Here is a 17,654-nt window from a genome sequence, read left to right as displayed (position 1 = left end):
CGGCAATAATTCTTCCCTATCTCACAGGGGTATGGCGAGGATAAACTCATTGAAGATTGTGAAGTGCTTGTAGATCTACTAATGAAAAGCACTGTATAAGAGTTAAGTATAATATGTTGTCCTAACACACCTGACAATGTGCCTTTAACAACAAAGTAATAAGTAACGTATCATTGATTCACCCAGTGAAACAGAATTACCATATTAAATGGTTGATGCTTTTTAATTAATCTCTCATCATTTACTTTTTACAGAATAGCCATTCAGAATCTTTTTATCATTTTACTGACTGAAAGGCCTTGAAAATATTTTATGCTCTGTTCAGTGATGAGCCTATTTAATTTCTCTAGTTTATCTTACACATTGCTGAAATGTATACTGAGTACAAATGCAGTTTGTTTATTCTGGATGGAAGAGGACTAATAAATTTCTATTGCCAGAGCACTGCAGTAGGTAGCTTGGCTATTCTGCATCTAGCTAGCTCTGATTACTTTCTCACACTCAAAAAAACTATGGTCACGGTAACCCCATATCAGTACACTGCCATTGACACCCATGAATAAGGGGGTTAGAGAGCAGAACTACCACCAACAGGCAGGAATAACAAAGCTGCTCTCCCAAGGACCATTTTATCTTAAATCCACTTCTTGTTAGTTTGCTCTTCCTGTCAACATCTTCCCTTCTATTCCCTCCCTGTGCAAATGACACCTTTGTTTTATACAGCCACTGAATGCAAAATCTGTGAAAGTTGCACTACTTTACCACTTAATGCTTGGTATGTAATTTACAATTACTGTTTAACATCACCATGGATGCAGACTTCCATTGGAATTGTGCCTACATCAGAGCTATTGGCCAGTTGTTTCCATAATTAACTCTTCTGTCTATTGCTTGATACTTTTGATCAGTAAAGAACATTACCTGCACCAACTGTTTATTCACTGGGATCATCAGTAATGTCAGCATTTGCAACCTGATATAGAACAGACTTTTTTCTGGCATATAGAATTTGTGACAGTAGATCCAACCATCCGTCCCTGATGTCTAGTCAGCTGAAGTTGAAATTCCATATAATGCATCCAATTGTAATAGTGCTTGTTTGTGGGGTGAGTCAGGTAATTCCTTCAAGTACCATTCATCAGTTTGGCCCCTCAAACATGGGTTCACTGTACATATTGGAACAAATTCTCCCTGTTTGTTATAGTGCACACTATTAAAGTCACCAGTCTGCACCTACGTCAGTAGTCTTGTGTGAATTCAATGATGGGTGGAATTTGAGCCCAAATTAGTAGTCCTTGGCATGGTTTTTAGGTTTGTTCTTTATTAGCATTAGTCTATCCATTTACCTACCTAAGGTACTAACACTGGCGCTTGGAGTAGATTTTTTTTTTTTCCATTTTAAAAAGCACTTTACAGATTCTGATCAATCCATGATCAGTACAGCCTCATTTAAGATATACGTAGAAATCATTATTCAATTATATCTAAAAAAGCTTGATCTCATATGAAAGATAATAACTAACAAACAAAAGAATTTGGCAAATTTATACAAATGTATTTAAAGAAACCAAAACAAATAAAGATAAAAATCCAGTCCAATCAGATGCCACATCTTGCTCTCTCAATTACACTCCTACAGCCCCAATGGACCAAATTTTGCTTGTTTATATCAGTATAAATCCAATGGGATTACCCTGTATTTATGAAGGTGTAATGGAACAGAATCAGACACATCAGTGACTGTATTACATACTTGGAGTCCAGATGTCAATGTAAAACAAATGTAGAAGCCAAAAAAAAAGGAGCAGTTACTATGAACCCAACTGTCATGTGGAAGCCACTGAGTACCTACAGAAAATCATTTTTCCTTGCCTAGTTACAGCCAAATAACTCTGTTTTGTGTGCATTAAACGAAGGTTAAGGAACACACGGGGAAAAAAATGCTGCCAGTATTTCTTTGCAGGCAAAGCAAGCAGAGGAACAGGCAGTTTATGCTACAATGCCAAAGAGACCAGGCATGTATCAAGCACTCCAATAAAAGGAGTGACTAAAACAATGGAGGGAGCCACAGGGAATGAATTAATGTTGGTACTACACAAAAATGGGGACAAATGCGACTGATGTCAAGCAAGACAAGCAGGAGTTGCATGTTAGCAAGGCAAGCAGGTTTTAGCTCCAAAGGTACATTTTATCATAATTTGAAGGAGATATTGTCAGGTTAAAATCCTGGCACCGATTCTGCTCTCAGGTTTAAGTCAGACCTAGTTCTACTGCAGTCAGTGGAGTTACAGCAGCATAAAACTAGCGAGTGTAAGAATGCAACACCCTCCCCTCATATTGTTAAACCCAAATTACTTTACCATATTGCTATTAACTCGAATTATTAAAATGAAATTTTTCACTTATTTGTGCTTTGTGTGCAAATAAGTAAGGTGAGTTCTCTAAGGACCTCTCCTCTGATGTTTAGTGTAAAAAACAGGAGTCCACCAAAAATATTTTTTAAAAATATCATCATAAACACTTCTGACATGGAGACGATTTAAACTGAAAAAGGAACACAAGTCTTCAGATAAATCACCCCAAATACTAATATCTTCAGAGTAACAAGAAATGAGACTCAGAGCCCCCCGGATGATGAATAAAGCTCTCTCTGAAAAGATGTTCCGTATGTCAGTAAGGAAAGGCAGAGCTGGCTGATACAAATTAGCCTAGCAATTTTGTTTCTGCTGGAGATGGAAGAAGGTTTCTAGCAGCCTTCCTTCAAACACCTACTGTTGTTGCTTCCTCACCCTGTTGTCTCCAACAACCTCCTTCCCCCCACCCCTGTAATCATGATCCAGCATAAACAGTCAGAAGGAATAAGCTCTCTTATTTACAGTTCAATCTCTATAATGTTGGTTTTCTACAGCAATATTGCTGAAACTATATGAGCTCACCTAACTGTTTTTCTGCATACTCAAGTTAACATTATCTCACAGCTCCTACCAGCCATGCACCAGTAAATATAGTCCTGGGATGTGTGCTGCTTAATATATATCTGCAGTTATTTAGGAATATCTCATTGCTTTTATTCGGATGGAACAAGTGTGAATGATTTTGTTCTGGTGGTCAAGTATGATTCGTCAGATGGTGCTCACATGCCTGTTACCCAGCAGAAGAGAATAGCAACCCAATCGCAAGAACCATCACAAACCTTAACACCTTCCACTCCAAGTGCAAGGCACATGTATTTGACCTTGCCTTCTGCAATATAAACACATTGCAACGTGTATATTTTAAAACAACCTATCTCAACAAGACACACCACTAGACACACTTCCCCCTCTAGGGAGAGAATGAAAGAACAAACAACATGTGACCAATGTTAGTCATTTTGCTTACTGCACTTCTGGAAGGCACTCAGATAGTACAGTAATGAGTGCAGCACAAAAACCCATATGGAATAGAATAGGAATAGCAGCAGACTTTAAACTAGGTTTGACGGGCAGGAGACAAATTTCCATAGGTAAATCCAAAGCATGGACACCTGGGTGAAGGGTTGGAATCTGGGGAAACATGGGAAATCGCAGCATGGACAAAGAAGAGACAACAGGGAACATGGATGGGAAATCTAACAAATATCGGTATGGTCGTTCTTATGTTCTAATGCAAGAAGTAGGGGGAATAAACAGGAAGAACTAGAAATACTAGTGAATAATCACAATTGTAACATAATTGGCATCACAAAAACTTGCTGGGATAATTCACATGACTGGAATATTGGTATAGAAGTGTACAGCTTGTTCAGAAAGGAAAGGCAGGGGATAAAGGGAGGAGGTGTTGCCTTGCATATGAAGGATGTATACACTTGCACTGAGGTTGAGCAGATAGAAGTGGGAAGCAGACCTGTTGAAAGTCTCTGGGTAAGGATGAAAGGGGTAAAAAACAACAGTGATGTCATGGTAGGGTTCTACTATAGATCACTTAACCTGGAAGAAGAGGTGGATGAGGATCTTTTTAAACAACTAACAAAATCATCCAAAGCACAGGACTTGGTGGTGGTGATGCAGGACTTCAACTACCCAGACATCTGCTGGGGAAAATAATACTGCAAGGCACAGATTATCCAACAAGTTCTTGGAATGTATTAGAGACTGCTTTTTATTACAGAAGGTGAAGAAAACAACTGGGAGAGAGGCTATTCTGGATTTGATTCTGATAAAGAGGGAGGAATTTGTTGAGACTGTGAAGGTAGAAGGCAGCTTGGGAGAAAGTGATCATGAAATGATAGAGGTCATGATTCTAAGGAAGAAAACAGAATAAAGTCACCAGACTTGAAGAAGGCAGACTTTAGGAAACTCTGGATTGGTAGGTAAAAACCTGTGAGAAGAAAGTCTAAGGGAAAAAAGAAGAGTTCAGGAACCTTGGCAGTTTTTCAAGGAGACGTTACGTAGTGCACAAGAGCAAACTATACTGATGTGAAGAAAAGACAGGAAGTATGGTAAGAGGCCATGCTGGCTTAACTAGGAGCTCTACAATGATTTGAAATTCAGACAGACAAGTGGAAATTAGGTCAGATTACAAAGGATGAATATAAAAAAGCAACAGAAGTGTGTAGGGACAGATTTAGAAAGACCAAGCCACAAAATGAGATTAAACTAGGAATATGAAGGGTTACAAGAAAGCATTTGATAAATATGAGAATCAAGAGGAAGACCAGAGAGAGAGGATAGGCTATTACTAAATGAGGAGGGAAAGGCAATAACAGAAAATGCAGCAATGACCAAAGTGTTAAATGCCTTTTTTTTGTTTTAGTTTTCACCAAAAAAGTTAGCAGTGATTGGATGATTAACATAGTGCAAATCAATGTAAATGAGGTAGGATCTAAGGGTAAAACGAAGAAAAAACAAGTTAAGAATTACTTAGACAAGCTAGATGTCTTCAAGTCAGCAGGGCCTGATGAAACACATCCTAAAATACTTAAGGAACGGGCTGAAAAGGAATGGGCCATTAGCGATTTATATTTGAGAACTCATGGAGAAAGACGGAAGAGAAACCTGAGGACTAGAAAAGGGCAAATATAGTACATATCTATAAAAAGTGGAATAAGGACAATCCAGGGAATTATAGACCACTTATCTTACCTTCAGTACCTGAAAAGGATAATGGAGCAAATAGTAAAACCATCAATGTATAATCACCTAGAAGATACAGTCAAAATGGATTTGTCAAGAGCAAATCATGTCAAACCAACCTAATATCCCTCTTTGACAGAGTAACAAGGTTTGTGGATAGGAGGGAAGCAATAGATGCCTTACTGAACTCAAGATATGACGTTTGAAACTGTCTCATATGGCCTTCTCATAAACAAACTAGAGAAATATAGCCTATATGAACCTACTATAAGCTGGATGCACAAGTGGCTAGAAGACCATTCTCAGGCCTTGTCTACACTGGCAAGTTTCTGTGCCGTAAAGCAGCTTTCTGCGTTGTAACTCCGGAGGTATGTACACTGCCAAGCCACTTAGTGCACAGAAACTGCACAGTTGCAGCGTTGGGGGGGGGGGGGAAAGCCCAACGAGAGGCATACAACTTTCTGCCCTGGGGATATAGCACCACGGTGCCAGTGTAGACATCCTGGTCGATTACAATGCTGGGATTGGCCTCCAGGAGGTGTCCCACAATGCATGTTCTCCCCTTTCTGATCATCGGTTTGAATTCTACCGACCTGCCTGCAGGTGACCAACTGTGAGCCTCACCCCTTAAATTCCTTTGGAATTTTGAAAATCCCCTTCCTGTTTGCTTGGTGAGGTGTGAAGTGGTCTCAGCGCATCTTTCCAGGTGGCCATGCCTGCTCCACGTACCCAGGCAATCCCCTGCTTGGAGCAATGCCGAGCTGCTGGGCCTCATCAGCATTTGGGGAGAGGAGGCTGTCCAGTCCCAACTGTGCTCCTGCCATAGGAATTATGATACATATGGACACATTTCACAATGCATGTCAGAAAGGGGCCAAGAGCGAGAGACACTGCAGTGCAGGGTCAAAGTAGAGGAGCTGTGGAACGCCTACCACAAGGCTCCGGTGCTGTGCCAATGAACCGCCTCTAGTTTTAGTTACAATAACTATATGTTTGATGAAAGTGATTGGTGTTCGTTTTCCTTTCTAATGATATCTTCCTCCCCCACTCCTCTTTTTTTATACAAAAATTTTTTTTGCAAGGAAGTTCCAGCCATTGGAGAATTGTGTGTCTGTTCATTTCTTTTACCTACGATAAGGCTCTTGGCATACAATATTTGCTTACAAGAGAAGTCTGGAAGTGACTGCCTTCTAATCCCTTGTGATAGGGCATACAGACCCCACACTTGTGAACAAGGGGTTAAGGAACAGCTCTGGGCTCAGGTGGCCCTGAGCTACTGCACCTGGAGGTGGCATTTAAAAAGGGAAGCATGGCAGCTCAGAAGGAAGCAGGTGGTGGAAGGGGGTAGATCTCTGCTCTGAGCTATGGGAAGTAGTGCTGAGGAGCTCTCATTGCCTGACAGCTGGCAACACAGAGTCCTGATAAAGCCTGCAAAGGAGAGATTGGTGACTGATTGTGAAAGTCAGAAACTTTATTTGTGGTTCTTTAATTTAGAGGGGGGAAGGTTACTTAAGTAGAAAGGGATCCAGAGAAGCAGCTGCTTAGCACCCTGAGGTACAGGACTTAGCTGTCCACCATTGCACCTTGGATTGGAGCCCAGTGGAAAGCGTGAGTGTAGATTTCCCGACCAACTCCCACAAATGGGACAGTAGAAGCCTTTACCTCAGTGGAGAATCTAGCGGGGGAAGGCCCTGAATGTTCAAAGGCCCAGACCTCAAGTTCTAAGGTGAATTAAGGTGGAAGCCTTGAAGCTTGTGAGGATGCTGAAAGACTCCTCTGTGACTAGACTTTCTTTTGATATACACTGAAAAGCCTGGACTGGAATGTGTGATCTAGCCAGAGGGCTGAGCCACCAAAGAAGAGGCAGACCCCACAAGATTGACATCACCCCCCATTTCCAGTTACAGTTTTGGGAGGGAGACAAACTACCACACTTCTGCCTAACCAGCAGGGAGCATCAGTGGTGTGTGCCCCTTTATGCCCCTATTGAAGTAACCATTGACTAACGAGCAATGTCACAAATGGTTAAAATGATCATCTCTTTCACAAAGGGACAAGTAAACTTTCCATTGATATAACACAGAAAGATGTTAAAGGATCCACTCTAAATAAATCAGTTATCCCAAAAGAGCGAGAATCTAAAAGAATCTTTGGTGAATAGCCAAGGCTCCAAATACACAAATCACTTCAGCTGTGGAAAGCACAGTATCAGCTTGGTCCAACTGCCATTGAAATTAATGGGAAGATGCCAAATGATTTCAGTGAGACTTGGATAGAGTCTAGTACGCAGTATATCTTTAGTAAAGGGGATAAACTCACAGGGCTAAATTCTACTCCTAGGCCAAATTCTGCCCTCAGATATGACTTCGTTAGACGTCAGCGTCCCCTTAGGACCTTTCTGTCTTCCTTGGCGCAGGAGTACTGTATTTGGCTACTTGTGTGAACCTCAGATTTAAAAATAGCCAAGCTCCTCCCCTGCCGCGGCAGAGAAAAAGTTACAAGCCAGATGTATGTGACAGTCTAGAGGGATCTACATGCAGTTTTCTCTTATGTTCACACTTGATAATTGTTGTGCTTGTTGGTGTGCCTTCCTCGCTGGCACTGCTACTGCTAGTCCTGACTTTTCCTGATGATGGACACAAGGCCAATGGTCTGCGTTCCTGTCAGCAACCTTTCCAAAGCTGCATCAGTAGCTGCATCTGTTTGCAGGACCATACACGTGGCCTTGTGTAAAGATGGTTCTATACAGTCATTGGCCCTGGGTGCAGATTCCACCTGCCTTCATATCTGGCCTCAGTGTAGACGCCTCATTCTAAATTCTGGGGCTGGATCATATACCTCCAGGCAAGGGAGTTTGCTGCTGTCTGATCCCCGCTATCTCCTCTCTCTTTTAACTTGTCCTACTCGCTGCTGCTGCTGCTGCTGCTGCTACTAAATAATCACTTATTTGTATTGACATAGCCTGTTTGAAAATCACAGATTTTCTCACTGTCCTATTTATGGTCTTTCTGCCTCGATTATTCTAACTCCAAAACACAGGAAGTCAGCAAGGCCAGTGCAACCCATTAGGCGACCTAGGTGGTCGCCTAGGGCACTAGCATTGGGGAGTGACATTTCAGGTCCTTCAGCGGCAACCGCGGCGGCCGGATCTTTGGCTGCCCTGGTCATCGTCAACATTTAGGCAGAGGGAGCTGGGGCAGGTGGGTGTGGGGAGGGCCACCTGCAGCAAGGGGGGCGCAGCACACAGGGGAACAGCTCCCCGCCCCAACTCACCTCTGCTCCGCCTCCTCCCCTGAGCACGCCGCCCCACTCTGCTTCTCTCCCTCCCAGGCTTGCAGTGCCAAACAGCTGATTGGTGCTGCAAGCCTGGGAGGCGGGAGAAGTGGAGCGGGGACAGTGTGCTCAGGGAGGAGGTGGAGCAGAGGTGAGCTGGGGCGGGGAGCTGCCACATGGCTCCCTGGGCCGGGGGGAGCTGCCACGGGGGGGGTGCCTCAGGGCGGAGGAGGGGTGGGGAGCTGCCGCAGGGGTTCGCCTTAGGGCAGAGGGGGGCAGAGAGCTTCCACAGGGCTCGGGGCGGGGACAGCACGCAGGGTGGAAGTTTTGCCTAGGGCGCAAAACATCCTTGCACCTGCCCTGGAAGTCAGTATATATCAGGTGGCTGGGGGAGCCTTCCCTGTGCCAAGATAGTTATTTGCCTGTTTATATGCTCACTTGCACACGTATACCCACAATAGGTCCTCCACAAAAATGTAGGTGAACAAAATGCAGTTACCTGAATTGTTCATGGGAAAAACAAACAAAAAGGGTAGAAGTGTACAGCCACTACTGTATCATCAGTCAGATTTAGCAAACACATTTGTGAGTATATTTACCACTCTCAGCTCAGGTCTAAGTAAACACTGGTTATCAAATATTCTGGCATTATAGAAAACTAAGTCCATACTCATACTGGTTGAAAAGGAGTCCTTCTGTAGAAAGATTATTCCCTCCAATACCTTCCCTTCTAATTAGTTTAGACCCCAGCTGCTTCACCACTGTTTCTATAATGGAAGGAGAGATGGAGCTTTTATTTCCCCAGGGACAGAGACATTGTCAATTATCTGCAGTTTCCTGCTATCAGCTGTCACTGAGAAGGGAGGCGGGGGGGAGGAATCTGTTCACATTTCTTCTTATGTTGAGACTGCTAATGTACAACTAGTGTAGGCAATACCAAGTGTATTAAATTATGCTAATCTATAGTGTATATTTATATTTGCTTTAAGTAGATCATTTTAAAATCCAATACCAGTGATCCATCAACACCACGTCTTGAAATATAAGAGCATTAATTGATTTAGAACTAATACGGAACTCTTAAACCTTAGCTGTATTTTGATCTAATCTTATTTTCAAAATACACTTTATATTAAGAGAGGGGAAAACATCCCACTTGTAAAGTACATCAGTATATCAGGTAACTATTACATTTGGAATTCAGTCATCACAGAGAACAAACAAAAACCTTCTCACTAATTTTAATCATCATGGGATCCCACTGAAGTCAATAGATTTGCCTGAGTATACTCTTGAAGATTTGGCCTTATGGTAATTACGTTATATTAATGAACATACAAGATGCTTCTCTTACAGGATCAAGTCCAATTTACATACACCAAAAAGGGAAGTCAGGATTTACTGGCTAGGAATTCATTTTTACTCTACGTAGAGAATGTAGGGCATCCTAATTGTTAAATAATTCTCAAGTCCTTGGATGTTTTTGTTTTCAGTTATTTTCCTCTGTTGCTAAGATTTCCCATGCTCCATGCAGCAACCCCTGAACTTTCCTTGGACCTACTCTGGCTTCTGTTTAAGTCAGAGGCAAAACTCCCATTGACTTAAAATAAGTTATACTTACACCTACTGCAGTTGGCATCAGAAGATGATTGATCAAAACACAAAAGGTTTCCCTTCGATAGAGATCCCGATATTGATATCATTAGCAGGTCTGTGAGACTGTATCTTTTGTGGTTCTCTCTTGTTCACACCTTTCATTAATATGTTATTTGTATTTAGCTAACATATGGCTGTCTTATGAAATTCAGGGATGGTCTCTTTCAAAGACTGCATGTTAAATATATGTTAATAAATTATTTAAAATATTTAGGGAAAATGGAAAGTAATATACAACTATGTAAACACCCATTACCTGAAATACACTTAATTCTAAATATTACAAGTAATCAATCAATATGTAACCTATACACCATGATTGTCTAAGCAAATCTAAACTAAATGACTCCTGCTGGAGAGAATATGTGAGAGTCTGTAGGGCCAATTGAAAATATTTAGGCTTCAGTGAAATCAGCTTAAATCTGAAATATAGATAGTGTTTGCAATTTATAAAAGTACAACTCTGAAGTCTAATTGGATTTTGCAAATTTAAAATTATTAAAGCAAGATTTAAAATTATTCAAAGAGAAACTATTCCTCTGACAGTCCTAGCTCATGGGCTGTATTGGAAGCTCTGATGCAGAGAGGAATTTCTTCCCCCCCTCAACACAGAAATAATCACAAGTCATAAAATTAGGAGTCAAATCCTATCAAATGACTGGTATATTTTCAGCCTATACTAACAGACTCATCGTAAAATGCTATTTTATTCTGAAAAGTGACTCAATTCATGGCATTGTGAGGGGTCTATATTTGTTGCATCTGTTCCTCCCATTTTTAATTTGCTCAGTTCAAAAATAAAAAGAGGTTTTCTTTCTAACTGCCAGATCTGAGAGGTGAGTTAGATTCTTTCCATTTCATACAAAGACAACGCAAAAGTAGATGTAGACAGGGCTTAATGTAAACATCAATTGTATTTGTTCCACATGTCATGGCAGATTCACAGCTAATAAATCAGCATGAAATATGAAGAGTAAAGTTGGTCAAAATGTTTTTAACAAAAAAAGTTAGGTGGAAAATGACCTTTTAAAAATCTTTTATTTCCTTTTTATTGATGACAACTGAAAATATTTGTGTGTGTGTATCTATCATATACAAACATTCAGGAAATGTTTTCTTTTAGACTGATAAATATTTATTAAATCAACACATTGTCACACTAAGGTTTTTACTCTTTTGTGGCTAATAGGGACCTGATGGAATAGATAATTGCTGTAGTGTGTGTTAGCATTTTGAGTAGAGTTTTGAATTTGCAGTACCTCATCAGATATTGCCCAGGTTCTCATAACTAATACCAAACTTTCTTTGTTTTTGTTTTGCTTATTTTTTGAGGAATGTTTGATGATCTGTATAAATGTTACTGCAATTGAACCCAGCTGACTGTCAGAGCTGTTTAGCTTTTACCTTCACACCATATCGCTTCTTGGCTCTCTGTGAGTTAAGATCAAGTGTAAGTAGTCTCTTGGCTTATCCAAGGCCACAATCAAGTGTCTTGATGTTTTTGGTCTTTTAGCCTCAAGATGAAAACCTTGTTTGTGTCTCTGGGACCTTGAAGTAAAAATATTATCTCTAGAGTCTGTCTGGGGATGCACTAATCATCGTGTCAAATCAGGCAAACACTGAACAATTACTACTGATTTGGATCTGTTTTTAAAGCAATACAAATTGCAGCATGCAGCACACAGATTAGCCAGTTTAAAGTCATTTGAGAAAATAGAACATCTTAAACTTGCAGCATGGTACCCTAAAGTACTGTAATCAGATTGTTCCCTATTATGTCTCTATTGTTTCTCAGCTGGGTTTAAACTACTTGACTCAGACTCTAATCAATGCTTAGACTCTGTACTATATTCATATATGGGAGTTTGATCCTGTAAGGTGCTCCTGCCAGGTACTAAGCATCATCAAGTGGAAGCCGAGAAACTCTGCACACTACAGGAGGTGCCCAGTGTCTTGAAGGATTGGATCCTAATGTAGGGCCTGATTCTGGTCTCAGTTAATCTGATGTCAAGCTGGAGTATCTCCAGCAATACGTAGAGGAAATTTATTCCATTACATAAATTAGATCAAAATTTTCTTCTTATTAATAGTTACTGCTCTACTTAATAATACAGCATTACAGGTCTAACGAAAAGGCATTGATATAAGATTTCATGCAGTTATGGCACAGACACAGATGTACAGAAGGCATCTGTGGAAGCCCTGTGAGAGGGGGCATGGCACAAAGTTTTGTAAGTGTCATATTCCTAAAATATTACACTAAAATGCTATTAATTCCTTTTCACATATGCCCTGCATGCATCTGAAGATTTGGCTAATAAGCTATAACCAGTATAATACCTAATATGCTTTCTGTATACTCTGTAATACAGTACTTTTAGTCCATTTTAAGGCAGACGCTCTAGGTTCCTGCTTACAAAAAAATAAGTCTCATAAAGTTCATTAAGATATTAATAGAGATTCTTAGGGCTCTTTAACAAAGATCACAGTTATCTACTAGTTATGGTAAAGATGAAAGATGGTCACAGCCTGATGCAATTACAAGGCCAGCATATCACAAAACCAAGATCATATTTACTCTGGATTGACTAACCATGAGAATCCAATTAGTTCTGGCTTTTGAAACACAAAGATCAGTGCTGGCTGCACCACATAGAAATCTTCAGGTTAGTAATAGTGACAATATTCCTGGGGCTGGAAATGCTTTGGGCAGAGCTTCACAAAGCTACTTGTAGAAGCACCTTTTCGTGCTAAATAGAATTCCCTCTGAAATTGTGTAGGAGAAGTCAAAGCCGCCAGTGGTGATTAATGAAATCTGAAAGAGTATTTGGCCATTTTAAAGTTACTAATCAAAATATAACTGGGCTGCCTGTGACATTTCAAAAATAGAATTAACTTTCTTCATCTAGTGCATTTGAAATGCAGTAAGGATAAAGCTACTACATATCTCCGGTGCCTATTTTTAGTAAGTTCATTTAATGCTTGTGAAAGGTCCTAGATTATCACCCCAAGGAATAGTCCTCTTCCCACCAGACAGCAAGAACAGCGTAGTCTGAACCACAATGCCCTGCCTTGGTGCTTCAGTGTTGTTCAGCAAGTCTAGGGGTAAGAGGGCCGTTCAGTCTCCCCGACTACACATTCAGCGCCTGCCTTTCTGCTGAGGTTGCTAAAGAGTCAGTTGTGCTAGACAGGTGTCCACATTAAAAAAAAAAAAAATACTACTAGGAAATGAACTGAAATCTCCAGTTCATTTCACTTAGGATGCTGAATGGGATAGACAACATTCTTGCCACAGAAGATAGTAGAGACAGTCTGGTGAATTGACAGTGCTCTTTCCCTCTCTATCACCCCACACAGATAATTCCCTTCCCTTCCCAGAGTTCCTGCAATACACCCACATTATCTCCCCCTACCCCATCTCTCTCTGCAATAAGACACTAACAGTTACTGAGATAAGGAAAGCTAAGAGGACAGGTTTAGGACTACTTATACGTTTCAATGAACCCTCATCATTGTCTTTGTAATAATACCTAACCCGTTTAATCTTCAGGGCTCTCAACACATAGTAATCCCTATGATGTAGGTAACTATGTATTCCGATTTCACAGATGGGGAAACTGAGGCAGAGGGTTTAAATAACTAGTCCCAGGCCAAAGGGGTAGCCTGTGTCAGAATTAGGATTAGCCTTCAGAAGATTCTGGCTTCCAATCCTGTACTGAAACCAATGGACTACATTTTTCTCTCTAGCCTGTGTTTTTACATCTAGAATGTAATTCTTTCAAGAAAGCTGGTCTTGGGTTGGTCCAAAGATGTTATCCTGGAATTCACAGAAGATGTGCAAGTTGCTGGAGTTTAGTTCTGAGAAGGGCATTACTTAGTAACGTGAATAAACTGCAAAACTCTAACCATCCTGCGTATTTTCTGTGAGAATTAAATAGAGAAAATGCCTTTGCAGACATTCCTGTTGTTCTGAAAACTGAGCTGTCAGTACAAACAGATTATCAAGAGTCAGGCTTGTAAATATCTAATCATCTCATGACACTATTCACCTTGTGGAATTCATTTACCCTTTATCACTTCTGATGAATGCAGTATCCTCTCTGTCTTCAACCTGTCTGTAGCTTACCACTGTCACTAACCTATTATTATCTTGCAGGAATATCTTCCAGGCTCCCGGAAATCATGTCAGTAGGATCACATTCATTCTCCCCAGGTGGTCCCAATGGGATTATCAGAAGTCAATCCTTCGCTGGCTTCAGCGGTCTTCAAGAAAGACGATCCAGGCAAGTACCATCTTTGGGGGGGGGGAAGCTTTCAGCTCAAGAATTGAAACTCGCTTTGGAGACTGGAAAATTTTTAGTTTCTGTCCTCAGAGTTGAATTTGTGTGCTGTAGGTCAGACTGTCTGTTTATTCTCCCTGCAACTCCACTGTCTTGCATGGAGAATAAAGAATGAAGACACCCTGTCTCTTCATTGCCGGGAATCTATTGGGCTTTGATTTTATTGATATAGGGTTCACCCTCTGGCCTCAATCTCAGAGGAATTTTGCTGGCATTCCAGAGTATAGATTTTAGTCCATTAAATTATACAGTTGTGATCTTTTCAACATGTAAAATGTCCAGAACTGTCTGAAACCCACCCCCTCCCCGGCTTCGGAACCCCAGCCACAACTTCAAAATGTTATCTATCCAGATGTTTTTTAGAGCGATCATGCAAGACCCACTAGCTTAGCTGAGTCTGTTGATCCAGGCTGGGAAGTTCGCTTCCAGTGGCTGTGTAGACATAAGTTACTGCTAACTTGATTAAATCCTGCCCTTTTTTTTTTTTTTTTTTTTTTTTTAAAGCTTTCAGTGAAGCAGGGAACAAGAAGAAACAAGAATTCAGTGGGAATTTTCAGAAGCCATAGGAGTGTGATTCATATAAATATAGTAAAATTATTATTTATTTGCAGTGCAATAGTGCCTAGAGGCTGTGGGTGAGATAAGAGCACGGTTGTGCTGTGCACTGGACAGATATCAAGACAGCGCTGTTTAGTAGCATATAGGTTTTGTATTATTAAAAATTGCCTTTGTTCTCAGGCTAAGCACAGGCTAACTGGTGTAATTTAGGCACTGCTGCAGGGGACTGGACTAGAAGACCTCTCAAGGTCCCTTCCAATCCCATTACTCTAGGATTCCCTAGCATTGCTGGATAGGACAGACCCAGTATAAGATGTACAAAGCTGTCTGCTATGAGCAAAGCCTCAGGCATAAACTATTGTTTACCAGACAGGCATTCAAGTCTCAGCAACTGGAACATCAGATGCTGATAGCCTGAGCACAAGACTGCTCAATACAGCTCAGACCTATTAACTTGTAAACAAACAGTCCTCCAACAGGCACTACTATAAGAAGATTACTTTAAGCCCAAAGAGATAACGTCAGGCAATAGTCCTTTGAGATCACTGTGATTTATAGTGTTTTCCTTTCATGTCCATTTTGCAGGTGTAACTCCTTTGTTGAAAATTCCTCTGCACTTAAGAAGCCCCAAGCAAAGGTGAAGAAAACACACAATTTGGGGCATAAGAACAGCACCACCTCCAAAGAGCCCCAGCCTCAAAGGATGGAAGAGGTCTACAGGGCCTTAAAGAATGGATTGGAGTAAGAGAATTTATCACTGGATGTCTGAAGCTTTCTTTACTACGTTAGAGTGGAAAGCAATGGACCATGGGAGTGGGGAGCCTCAGGCATGGTAGGGTAAATCCGACTGCTGACTTCTACTCTCCTGTGTTTAACCCACGTGTGCACAGGAAGCAAAAACACACTGGGCAAAATCCTGACTCTATTAAAGTCAATGGCATAACTCCCATTGACTTCAATAGGGCCAAGATTTCATCTCAAGACTGTTGCTCCGCATTTGCCTCCCATCACATAGGAGAGTCACACCACACAATATGATACAAGATAACATCACGGAACATAGTAATGCCTTTGTTAGATAGGTACAAGGACAGTGATTGGACAGAGGCAGCCCACAAACTAAACAGCAGCTTAGTTCTCACAAAACCTAGCTGTTAAATGTACCTGAAAGCATTAACCTGTTACTCAAGAGCTAAAGAAATGCTCCTATTGCTTGTTTAGTTGGTGTGGCACATGAGGTTTGGACATGCCAAGGACTAGGGAGATATGGAGATTTTTTTATGACAGTTAGGTCACCCTATGTACTGAAATGTAGCAGAGTTCACGATTCCCTTTCTGGTTTATCTTTACAGTGAGTATCTGGAAGTTCACCAGACAGAGCTGGATAAGTTAACTACTCAGTTAAAAGACATGAAAAGAAACTCGCGGCTGGTATGTGTTATCCAACGATTCAGATGATAGTGTTCTATGCTACTTGCACAGATCAAGGGTAATCTTTTCCAGGTATCGGAGGAAAAGGGGGGAGAAGGGAGTTTTAAAGAAAAGCAGTTCTTCTAGGGTTGCCAACATTGTATTTCAAAAATAAGGGACTGTTTTCTTAGCACCCCCGCCCCACTCCTCCTCCCACTATCATCATCACCAATAATAATAAACAGTACTCACCTTCATTTGGCAGGGGTATTTCTTGCTGGTTTTTGCTGCACTCAGCAACTCCTGAACTTGTTGTACAGAGATGAAAAAATAAGAGACATCTCTTGTACTAAAGGACTGTTGACAACCCTAGGTGAGCTCCAACCCAGAATCCTGTTTGATATTTCAGCTATTTAAACATTACAGGGCACTGGGAGAGTGTATCATTCAGTGGAACAGTATGACACACAAGCTAATCATCAAAAGCAGCAAAGAGTCCTGTGGCACCTTATAGACTAACAGACGTTTTGGAGCATGAGCTTTCGTGGGTCAATACATGCATCCGATGAAGTGGGTATTCACCTGGTGAATACCCACTTCATCGGATGCATGTATTGACCCACGAAAGCTCATGCTCCAAAACGTCTGTTAGTCTATAAGGTGCCACAGGACTCTTTGCTGCTTTTGATGATTAGCTTGTGTGTCATACTGTTCCACTGAATGATACACTCTCCCAGTGCCCTGTAATGTTTAAATAGCTGAAATATCAAACAGGATTCTGGGTTGGAGCTCACCTAGGGTTGTCAACAGTCCTTTAGTACAAGAGATGTCTCTTATTTTTTCATCTCTGTACAACAAGTTCAGGAGTTGCTGAGTGCAGCAAAAACCAGCAAGAAATACCCCTGCCAAATGAAGGTGAGTACTGTTTATTATTATTGGTGATGATGATAGTGGGAGGAGGAGTGGGGCGGGGGTGCTAAGAAAACAGTCCCTTATTTTTGAAATACAATGTTGGCAACCCTAGAAGAACTGCTTTTCTTTAAAACTCCCTTCTCCCCCCTTTTCCTCCGATACCTGGAAAAGATTACCCTTGATCTGTGCAAGTAGCATAGAACACTATCATCTGAATCGTTGGATAACACATACCAGCCGCGAGTTTCTTTTCATGTCTTTTAACTGAGTAGTTAACTTATCCAGCTCTGTCTGGTGAACTTCCAGATACTCACTGTAAAGATAAACCAGAAAGGGAATCGTGAACTCTGCTACATTTCAGTACATAGGGTGACCTAACTGTCATAAAAAA

General features: G+C 41.1%; 1 protein-coding gene across 2 annotated transcripts in view; it reads left to right on the top strand.

Moving 5' to 3' along the window:
* The window catches only part of RIPOR2 (RHO family interacting cell polarization regulator 2), a 98,754-nt gene that overhangs the window by 36,470 nt on the left and 44,630 nt on the right, over positions 1-17,654 (top strand). For both annotated transcript variants that reach the window (XM_075062872.1, XM_075062873.1), the window contains exons 2-4: positions 14,200-14,326; positions 15,527-15,682; positions 16,294-16,401. In XM_075062872.1, the coding sequence (XP_074918973.1) occupies positions 16,375-16,401 (27 nt within the window). In that variant the 5' untranslated portion in view covers positions 14,200-14,326; positions 15,527-15,682; positions 16,294-16,374. The remainder of the gene's footprint in view (positions 1-14,199; positions 14,327-15,526; positions 15,683-16,293; positions 16,402-17,654) is intronic.

The sequence above is a fragment of the Chelonoidis abingdonii genome, chromosome 2, assembly GCF_003597395.2.
Source record: "Chelonoidis abingdonii isolate Lonesome George chromosome 2, CheloAbing_2.0, whole genome shotgun sequence".
Classification (NCBI taxonomy): domain Eukaryota; kingdom Metazoa; phylum Chordata; order Testudines; family Testudinidae; genus Chelonoidis; species Chelonoidis abingdonii.
The sequence above is the reverse complement of the archived record's forward strand: the minus strand, read 5'-3'. Positions and strand labels throughout refer to the sequence as shown.